We start from the raw sequence: 11,276 nt of genomic DNA on the forward strand, positions 1-11,276 counted from the left end.
ATTAAACAGAATCACTGACGTTTACTTGTGAATGGAATTTACTTTTAAACTTTGTAATATATAATTATATTTAACAGGATGATGAGTCCTTTAATGTGCATAACAGCAACAGTCCTCATAAGAGAGATATGAACCGAAACTTTGAAAATGAAATTCCGCAAGAGAATGGCAATGCTCCAATTACATCTCAACAGATCATTCGATCTTCAACTTTCCCTCAGGCAGATGTTCTTTCAAGCTCACTTGAGGCAGAGCATAGGTATGTACCTTATTATAATATAAAGAGTGTCCCTTCGTGGTAAGTGAGCATGTCTTAAGTTCTTACTAGTTCAGAAGTCAGAATCTGAAAACTGAGAACACATAAAATATTTAATGAGTACTGTCAAAGTCTAACTTTTAGACATGTGCTAATTTAACATGGAATATACTTTGTTTCTACCAGACTTGTGTACTGATATCTTAAACTTGCTTTACTAAAGATTTGATGTATTTATAAAGAAATAAAGCAAACTACATAGTGACTTCATCCCTCTGATTTTGGTCTGCATGTCTAGGAAAAACAGTGCATGTAATTTCTGTTTGTATTATTAATACTTTAAATGCTGCATCTTATGTAAAGCTCCAGTGATTTTTTCCTCATTGTTAAAGAAATTATTTATGTAGCTGATTAGTTGATGCTGTCAGTGATATCACAAGACAGTGCACTGGAAAGGGAGAAAGTAACTTCAAAAAAGGATTGAAACAATTCTAGTATCTCATAATAGTAACTGCAGTAGCAACTGGTAGAGATCGAGAATGATACTGCTGGGAAATCACAACTCAGTCTGGAGGTGAGCTTGTCATGAGCTCTGTTAAATTATTGTTTCTGGCAACTACAGAAATGTAGTGATAGTTAGATAGGGTTGGGTTTTTTGTTTGTTTTGGGGTTTTTGTGGGGTTTTTTTTTTTTTTTTTTAGTGATAGATTCTACATATACATTGGACTAGAGAACTTTTCCTTTTGTAGTACCTGCAGAGGAAACTTTCATGACCTCTTATCCCTCACGAGTATAAAAAGTAAAATGCACCCTGCTCTGTTTCTTTTTTTCCCACCGTTATCTATGGAGACAGAAATCTTTGGCCGCTAGAGGCTGCTGATGAATATTTTTTACTAGAAGATAGGAGTCAAATCTAACTCTCATTTGTCAATTCAAATGACTTTGAATGGCTTACATAGGATTTCTGGGCAAGCACCTTTTCTTGTGGCATCCCAGATATGCTGTGTCTTTGTACTGTACCAGCCCTTTGGTTGAGACCTCTGCATGCATGTAGAATATTAAAAACTGTCAGCTTTTTTTAGGCTGGTAATAAAGATCCTGAAGTGAGATAATATGAAATTTAGCTTTTGTGTCCTTATGTTCACTGGATTGGCAGAGAGCAAGGTCTATTTTGTGTGGGAAACCTGATGGCAGGAAATGTAATACTTCGTATGTGCAAGTGATGGTGTGGATATGTGCTTGAAATTAAGAGTTTGTTCTATAGATAAAGTATTACTGTTTAATTTTTGCAACCTTTGAAATCAAACATGTAGTGGTAAAACAGGGTCATCTGTGAAGGACCTGAAAACTTCTCAACTTCTGTGCTTTATATTTTGTAAGGCTTTTAACATACTTTTATGTAGGAATTTGTTTTTAAAAAATATGGACTGATTAATCCATTTATTACAGATCTTTACACATCTACATAGGCAGAGCTTGAAATGTCTGAGTGTGTGTAGCATATTCTTTAATGTTGTCCTTTTTATTTTAAAGGTTGTTAAAGGAGATGGGCTGGCAGGAAGACAGTGAAAATGATGAAACATGTGCTCCACTAACAGAGGATGAGATGAGGGAATTCCAAGTCATTAGTGAACAGGTAATGCTAAGTTAACGTTCCATTATGAACTTGTAGGTGGCTACCCTAAATGCCTATCTTTGAGGGGGATCTCGAATAATTTTGATGGTTAGGGATGCTGCCATTTCAGTACCCTTTTTCTTTCCCCTCTCTTGTCTCCTTGTGCTTTCGGAAGGAAAGTTGCTTTAAAAAGATAGGGGACCAACTCTTATTGTAGGTAAGGCCTATTCTCAAAATATCAAGGGAAGGGTAGGGGAGTGGTTCTGAGTAGTTTCAGCATTGCTAGTAGTAGAATTGCACAGGCTTTCCAGCTCCTCAGCTTAGCCTGAGGAAAGGGAATTTTCTTTCAAGGTTTTTATGCAGCTTCCTTGGCTTTCCAAAATCTGAATTTTCTCTGTTGGAAATTGAGGGACACTTAATTCATTAGTAACAAAGTCTGAAAAGGCAATCTAGACTTGAACTTTTTTTTTAAATTAGGAGTGTTTTATATACCTGATAGGAGTCAGTGAGGGAGGGGCTGGAAGGGAGAATCTTGCATAGTGTTAAATCTGAACATTTGATATTTCCATAAGTAGCTATATGCAGGTGCTAATTAGAGCATTTGGATTATTAAACTCTTAAATGCTTGGCTTATTGCCCAGCTTCTGCACTATGTGTGGAAATGCAGTAATTCCTTTCTTGTAGAATAAGTTGTTTCCTTCTCTCCACTGTCTTTGACTTTCCAACTGCATCAGGTAGACAGACTGGGATACCCATTCCTCCCTGCTGCTTCTTTTCCTGGGCCCCTTCCTCACTGCAGACCCTGCCCTTAGCACAGGTATTTGCAGCAGACTGTGGAAAAAGGGACTGCATCACAGGAGAGACCATGTGGGAGGGATCACTGGGGCAAGATGTCTGAGGATGTAGGTGAGAACAGGATAAGCTCTTCTTTACTGCAGAAGCTTAGTTTAGCACAATTGGAGGCTCTTGGATGCAGGTGGCTGGCCCAGAAGTGAAGGCTCTTGAGTGAATTTTCCTTTGTGTGTATATATAAAATAGGTCATGCAGTGGATCTAATGTAGCCCATAGATGATGTAGAGAATGCTGAAATGCAACAGATTGTTGTGTTTAGCTTTTTCTTTCTCTGAATACATCTTGCTTTCTCATTTCAGTTACAAAAAAATGGCCTTCGGAAAAATGGCATTTTGAAAAATGGCCTCATCTGTGATTTTAAGTTTAGCCCCTGGAAAAACAGCACTTTCAAACCTGCTCTGGAGAATGAGACTTCTGAGACAAGCAGCAGTGATACATCAGATGATGATGATGTGTGAAAATTTCTGTAACATCTGTAGAAGCTTGTTTTGATGTCATAAAATTTTGGGGATGTATTGTCCAAAAAAAATATTCTAATTTATGTAGTAACATACCCCATTAGAGGAAGAATGATGGGACTTCTCTCTGAAGCAAGGAATGTTGTGTTGAACATTACTATCATTTCTTTGCAAACAAATGTTGTAGAATGAGGACATGGGTTGACCCAACATTGACTTTCTTCATCACTGCAGCATTTCTGACTAGCAATGCGACAGTGTAACAAATTAGACTTTCTCATTTAATAATAAAAACAAAAATAATTGTGTAATGTCTTGTAAAGCTTCTGTCTTAATAGGTCCAAGTCTATTTGGAAAAAAAAAAGGGGCAACTTGACACAGCATTTTGCTTGCCAAGTAATTTCTTTCTTATAATGGAAATCCTCGAGTCCACTTTGTACGCAAAAAGGGCAATGTAGCATGTTGGCTAAAATGGGCAAAGTGCACTAAAACTCTTTTCCTTAATTGAGCTGTTGTACTGTTCTGCTTCTTCCACACATAACTGTTCTTTAGCCATTTGTAGTGTAGTCATTGTTATTAATGGCAAAAAACCCTGATGTTTCATTTCCAAATTTCTAGAACTAACCTTTAAATTGAAAGCTTTATGTGGAGTATTGCAAGACCCGGTATTCTCACAGTGAACACATTTCTTGTGGGAAAATAAGCACTTTGCTTTTACTATTTACATGCAGAAAAAAATAATTACGCTGACTAGATTTGTCCACTACATGGAAAATAAACTGATTTACAGAGTATTGTCTCAGTGCATAGCATCAAAGGTATTGTTTTGAAATATAGTAAGTTTTGTTTGCATTTATATTAAGTGTACTCTAGCAGCAGTGACTGCATTTCAGAATGAATTAAAATTTTTATCACGAGTTCTTGCTTTTATAGCAGCAGAAGTATATCTATGCAATAAGTACCTGTTTTGCTTACTTTGTGTCAAACTTTTTCTTTATAATCACACATTTAAAAAACAATATTATATTATTTATAGTTTTATTTGGTTCATTTTAGTTCTTTAAATGTTTTCCTCAGGGTTGTACAAACTATGTAGCATTAATTCATAAGCACAACTGCTCTTGGTGGTGTCACATACATTTATAACATAGCTTATATATAGACATTCCTCCTTCAAAATATTTTTGAATTGCGCTACTTCTTATAGTAAGTAATTTGCAATTTAAAACTCTAAAGCAAAAGTATTTATAAAGCTGAGATTTTGTCCATGTTTAACTTCTTTAGGAAAAGACTTTTTTTGTAAGGTGGCATCTAACAATTTTGGGCCACAGGTGGTGTGTGGGGCTTTTTTCTGTTTTTTTTCTGTGTGTGTGTGGGTAGGTGTTTGTGTGTTTTGTTTTGTGGGGTTTTTTTGGGTGTGTGGGTTTTTTCTTGTGGTCATTTTTTTAGTTTAAACAGGTTTCTATTCAAGAGGTCTTTTTTTTTTCTTTTGAAATATGCCATTTTCTTGTCTAAATTTAAGAGGATAAAAATGTTTATTTCTTAAAGAGAAAACTTCTGTATTGGTAATGAAGTATTTCCTACTCGTATGCCTTACCTTTTTCTTTCTCCTCTCCTGCAGTTTTTTTTTTTACTAACTTTGACACTCTGGTGTAGTTCATTCTCTTTTTGGTTGTCATATCCTGTCAACAGGATCTTCTGCCTATCGTAGTTACTTAGTGGTATGTGAATACACTATTTTTACTACTAAATGAAAACTTTTTTTGCCTTGGTATTTCTCAAAGCGGGACATAGACTTTTTTTTTTACTCTGTCTTCAGTTTAATGACAAGTGTCACCTCTCTAACCCTTTAGGAAGATACTATAATTACAGAAGAATTGTGTTATACTAAGTGTATAGACTTGGGAAATTTACAGGTTGTAATAGAGAAAATTTTCTTTAGAGAAAGTAGAAATAATAGTTGTACTTGGTACTTCTGTTTCTCTAGTTTACATCCTGAAACTGGTAACAAGCACAGGTCACAATGAGTAGCGAGCTAAGGAAGTAACAGGACTTGAGTAGTGGTTTTGCTTTGTAGAACACAATGCCTTTACAGCCTTTGTAACTTGTTTTCTATGAGTGTGACTTCTTGTGGCTACTTCTCTTGTATCTGCTGTATTGTCCATTCTGGCTCTATACACCCAGCATAATTACTCTGTACTCATACTACACTGTGTTTGGGTTTCTGAAGTCTGTTGTGTTTGATACGGTGATTTGATGATGTGCAGATGCATAACCTTAACCAACTGATACTTGTAGATTCAGTTCTAGTCCTATACAGTGGTCCATTCTGACCCTTTCATGCTAGTTCAGAAACTGGCGTCAAAGGTCCACATAGCCCTTAGCTTAAATAGTTATCTGCCTGCTCTGTTACTTCAGTTTGCCCCTCACCACAGTAAGAGGTGGAAGTGGGGAAGCTGTGATGATTTCACTGAGGAATTGATTGCCTTATGTTATATTTACTTAATGGCAAAGCTGAGTAATGCATTGGTCCTCTTTTCTGCCACCTTAATAAGAAACTCTTTAGTCACTCATGGAGGAACTCTGTTTTTGGTTGAGTTTTTTATTTTCCTGGGAAGTATCACTTGAAACAAGGTTTGTTTTTCATATTTTACTTCCATAAAATTTATGGAAGTAAAATTTATGGAATTGGTGGTTTATCAGCCTTTCTCTTCTGTCGTACCTGAACCATGATCCATTCCCAGGATACATCCTCTCTTGTTTTTCTGCTTTGAGCATATTAAACACCAGCAAGGAAGTCTACCTTAAAGGCTTTTAAGTTGTTGGACTAAGCTTGCCCATTCCTTTAATAGGTTCTAGCAAGCTTTGGATATTAAAGAATGTCTGCTGGAGATAGTTTGTCCGTGCTGGGCCCCAGAGAGCTTGACTTCAGTTACAGTAGTCACTGATTGCTGCATGCAGACATGGCACTGCTGTATGATTTGCAGTAATTTCTGCCATTTCTCTTCTTAATCCTGTCTCTATTGGCACAGAACTGCATCATCTTAGTTCCCCTTCCCATCCTTTTTTAAAAGGGAAGATGACTGATTAATCACTCACTGATTTTCTGATCTACTGGTGATGAGGGATGTGCCCTCTGTGTATGCTGATGGTATGGAGGATACCTTTGTTTCTGGTAAGGATCTGGGGCTCCTTTGCCTCATCTAAAATGACTAGAGGCCTTCCTCACTGACTTGTACAGGGCCTTTTTCTCTCTCAACTGGTAAGAGAAGCTAGATATCTTTCCTGAAAAGTGTTAGTTACAGTAAAGTTGTCCATTGATGCATATTGGACCTAATCAAGATTCTGAAGACTTTTGCTGCTTGTAATCCCAGTCTTTAAGAAATGTTATCAAGTATGAAGGAAATTATGGTTTGTTCTATGCAATTGCCTCTGGAGGGGGAAAAATAAAATCTGTTTTATTTATGATGGGGACCTCAACTTTAGTGTTTCTTCTTTAAAGAATGCCTGTTCTTCAGTAAATGCATTTAAACTGCTGGCTGCTAGAAACCGGAAGGAGAGTTTAGTCAAGGATATCTTTGTTTTTCCCTGTTGTCTGTTTGCTGATAGGCAGTGGTTGAGACAGTTTACTCCACTGCATGAAATTTTTGGTCTGATTAAGGATTATTGCTGTTGTGCATCAAGAATTATTGGCTCATTAGAATGATAAATGTGCTGACTAGCTTTCCTCGTGCTGTTATTCATAGTCATTAGTGAGCTTTACTGCAAATTGAATGAGGTTTGTTTCATTCCCTGGATCTCGCTCTTCAGCCTTCCCTAGAGGTAGCTGGCAACGCGTTTGCTAGACTGGCACTGGCAATGATTTGTGAGGCAGTCTGGCTGTGTGAAGCATAGGTGTGTATTGAAAACTTTCTTCTGTCTCAGGTTTGCGCTTCCTCAGAGATTTGAAAGCAACTTCCAGTGTCTATCTCTGTGTGTTGCCATCTAGGAAAGACCTTCAGACAGACTAAGGAAAAATTCATACCTTTGAGCAGTTGGTCAATAGAGTGTACTGTTCTGTTACTAAGTTCAGTGCCTACCAAAGCCTGCTTCCATTGCATTCTCTTGTGTAAATCTGATCATCTGATGGAGATGCGAGATCTTACAGGATCTATAGTGGCATGTGTTTCTTAAATCCCTACAAAGATACCTGAGAGTATGCTTGATATTTAGGCTTCATTCTGTATACATCTTCCTTGGATGTCCTCTTAGTATGTAGCTATTTATTCCCCTGGCAATAGCATGATTCCTATAGAGGAACGATGTTCCATACTTGCAGGGCAAATGCTCATTTACTTTCCTATCCTATCCAGGTCAAAGATACAGCCTTGAAGTGGAAGAGAATTTTTTCAGCAACTGGTATGATTGTTGATTTCCAGAGAAGCATCTCCACGTCAGGCTGATGGAGCTTGCATCAATATGAGAGAACTTGAGCTCCCCTTAGGAGGTGTGGGGAGGTACCTGGTTCAGGTGGCACTAAGCAAGGCACTACAGAGGTTTCATCTTGGGAAGCAAAGGAGTACAAACTCCTTTCACTCTAACAGGAAGCAGTCAGACTTGAGAACTGATGCAACAAATTCCAAATGCTTGAAAGATGAACTTAAAGCCACCTGGTGGCCTGAGCTGTTGCATTTTGGTAGGCTACCAGGCTGGCTGTGTGCTGTCCTGAATTATATTATAAGTCTACAGATTCTGAAACAGGCCTCTCTGCATCAGGTACCAAAAGACAGCTCCTAACCTGTATGCTCACAATTGGGTCAAGGGAGGTGATGTAGTGTGCTGGTTTTGGCTGGGATAGAGTTAATTGTCTTCACTGTAGTGCCTGTAGTAGTCAGGGACCTTTCCAGCTTCCCATGCTCTACCTCCAATCTGTTACTCAGTATAGCCAATAGCAGGAAAAGATGCACAGCTTTGATCCTGCTTATTCTAGTATGGTGGCTTTGTTGTCCAAAAAGCAGATTCGTTGCCCAGTGTGCAATGAGTCAATAATCACACACTCAGGAGAGACATTGCTTATTTATTTCAGGGTTGCGCAAGCCTGGGTGCTCAGTGGTTTTCCACAAATCAAGCACGCTGAGGCCAGCTCCTTCGTTATATTTATACAATAAATTCATACATATTCTGTCTAATACATATTCATTCTAATCTGCATAGGTTGCGTAATGGCATTAAGTCACTCCTCTTGGCTCCAGTTCAGATCCTTCTGTGCATGTCTTCCTCTCCTTGGGGTTCCTTAGTGGTCTCTGGTGGTCTTCATGGATGAAGTTCCTTATCCTATATGTGTAGAGGGGACGTTTCCTTTGAACATCCAGCCCAGCACCGGCAGTTGGGGTGCCAGGAGCAGCTCAAACCCCTTCATACACTGCCAATATCTCTTTTTCAGTTGGAGTATAGCAGGCTTCGGACCTTCTATATCACCGACTCCAAAACCCTAGGGGTCGACCCCAGCTCTCTCCTGGTGCTTTCTGCCAGAGGCTCCAGGTAGGGCCATTCTCCCCGGCTGCAGTGTAGAGCACATTTTTTATATCTTAGCCTGCCTGGGCTGGCCCAAGGGCTACTGCATGAGCTATTTCCTGTTTAATCTGTTCAAAGGCTTGTCATTGTTCAGGGCCCCATTTGAAATCATTCTTCTTCCAGGTCACTTGATAGAGAGGGCTTACAATAAGACTATAATCTAGAACATGCATTCTCCAAAAACCCACAATGCCCAAGAAAGCTTGTGTTTCTTTTTTGCTAGTTGGTGGAGACATGGCTGCTATTTTGTTGATCACATCCATTGGGATCTGATGACGTCCATCTTGCCATTTTATTCCTAAGAACTCGATCGCCTTTGCAGGTCCCTTGACCTTACTTTCTGTTATTGCAAAACTGGTCTTCAGAAGGATATGGATTATTTTTTTTCCTTCCTCTCATGAACCTGTGCTGGCTATGACCAATGACTGCATTGTTTCTCAAGTATTTTTTCAATAACTCCAAGAATAACTTTCTTCATAATTTTACCAGGCACTGAAGTGAGACTGACAGCCCTGTAATTACCAGGTCTTCCTTCTTACCCTTCATGAAAATTGGACAGCATTTGTCAGCTTCCAGTTGATGGGGACCTCTTCAGACTCCCAAGACCGTTGAAAGATATTGGAGAGAGGTCTCATGATAACATCAGCCAGATCTTTCAGTACCCTTGGATGAATCCCATTGAGCCCCATAGACTTATATGCATCCAGCTGAAGCAGCAAGTCTTGAACAAGTTCAGTCAGCTGGGAATTCATCATTCCCCCAGTCACGATCTTCCAACACAGGTTGGATGATCTGCCATCATTGGTGTTAAAGACAAAGATGAAGGCATTAAAACATCTCTGCTTTGTCTATATCCCTATTTGTGAGGTGACCAACCTCATCAAGTAATGGACTGTCCTGGTTTTGGCTGGGATAGAGTTAATTTTCTTCATAGTAGCTAGTATGGGGCTATGTTTTGGATTTGTGCTAAAAACAGTGTTGATAATGTGGAGATGTTTTACTTGTTGCTAAGTAGTGCTGTCGTGGTTCAGCCTCAGCTGGCAACTAAACACCACGCAGCCACTCGCTCACTTCCCCCCACCCCTGTGGGATGGGGAAGAGAATCAGAAGAGCAAAAGAACTTGTGGGTTGAGATAAGCACAGTTTAATAAATACAATAAAATACTAATAATCATTATTATTATTATTATAATGACAATAATGTTAATATAATGAAATGGAAAAGGAAGGGAAAGAAAAAAAAAAGGCAAAAAACCCACAGAAACATGTACGATACAACCGCTCACCACCCGCCAACCGACGCTGCCCATCCCCGAGCTGCGATTGCTGCCTCCCTCCACCGGCCAGCTCCTCCCAGTTAACATACTGGGCATGACGTTACATGATATGGAATATCCCTTTGGTCAGTTTGAATCCGCTCTCTTAGCTGTGCCCCCTCCCCTCCCGGCTTCTTGTGCACCCGGCAGAGCATGGGAAGCTAGAAATGTCCTTGACTAGTACAAGCGCTACCCAGCAACAGCCAAAACATCTGTGTGTTATCTCAACATTTTTTTCCATGCTAAGTTCAAAGCACAGCACTATACCAGCTAGAGTGAAGAAAATTAACTCTATCCCAGCTAAAACCATGACAAGTGCTTAACACTAGTCAAGGCATTTTCCAGCTTCCCATGCTCTGCCAGGTGTACAAGAAGCTGGGAGGGGACACGGCTGGGACAGCTGACCCCCAACTGCCCAAAGGGATATTCCAGACCATATGACATCATGCTCAGCATATAAAGCTGGGGGAATAGGACGGAAGGGGGGCATGTTTGGAGTTAGGGTTTTTGTCCTCCCAAGTAACCATTATGCGTGATGGAGCCCTGCTTTCCTGGAGATAGCTGAACACCTGCCTGCCGATGGGAAAGAGTGAATGAACTCCTTGTTTTGCTTTGCTTGCATGTGTGGCTTTTGCTTTACCTATTAAACTGTCTTTATCTCAACCCACGAGTTTCCTCCCTTTTACTCTTCCGATTCTCTCCTCTGTCCCACTGGTGGGGATTGAGTGAGCGGCTGTGTGGTGCTTACTTGCTGACTGGGGCTAAACCATGATGCGGACCAATGTTACCTCTGATCCTCCTTTTGCTGTTAACATATTTTAAAAAGCCCTTTTTGTTGTTCTTCACAGTGCTGACCAGTTTGGACTCTAATCAAGCTGTGGCTGCATGAATTTTCTCCCTACATTGGCGAACAGCATCTCTGTAGTCCTCCCATGTTGCCTGTCCTTGCTTCCAATGTCCGTACACTTTCCTTTTCTGCCTAAGTTCTGCTCCATTTGCTTGACTTCTGACACTTTGGAATTGCCTGCTCCTGCACTCTTAAGAGATGGCTTTTTAAAAGTGACCAGCATTCATCGACCCCAATACCTTCAAAAGCAGATACCCAGGGAACCTTACTAGCTAGCTCCTTCAGCAGCTTGAAGTCTGCTCTCCCCATATCCAGGCTCAAAGTTTTGCTGGCAGTTTTTCTCCTATCACCAACGATTTGAAATTCAACTGATTCATGG

The 11,276-nt window shown here is 39.8% G+C and overlaps 1 protein-coding gene across 9 annotated transcripts in view; it reads left to right on the forward strand.

Annotated features, from left to right (window-relative positions):
• The window catches only part of LOC135310873 (vasculin-like), a 54,862-nt gene extending 48,213 nt beyond the window's left edge, over positions 1 to 6,649 (forward strand). For all 9 annotated transcript variants that reach the window (XM_064439958.1, XM_064439956.1, XM_064439957.1 and 6 more), the window contains 3 exons: positions 78 to 259; positions 1,790 to 1,892; positions 3,023 to 6,649. In XM_064439958.1, coding sequence (XP_064296028.1) covers positions 78 to 259; positions 1,790 to 1,892; positions 3,023 to 3,181 — 444 coding nt within the window. In that variant the 3' untranslated portion in view covers positions 3,182 to 6,649. The remainder of the gene's footprint in view (positions 1 to 77; positions 260 to 1,789; positions 1,893 to 3,022) is intronic.
• Positions 6,650 to 11,276: the final 4,627 nt, after the last annotated feature.

This window comes from Phalacrocorax carbo (assembly GCF_963921805.1).
Source record: "Phalacrocorax carbo chromosome W unlocalized genomic scaffold, bPhaCar2.1 SUPER_W_unloc_4, whole genome shotgun sequence".
Classification (NCBI taxonomy): Eukaryota; Metazoa; Chordata; class Aves; order Suliformes; family Phalacrocoracidae; genus Phalacrocorax; species Phalacrocorax carbo.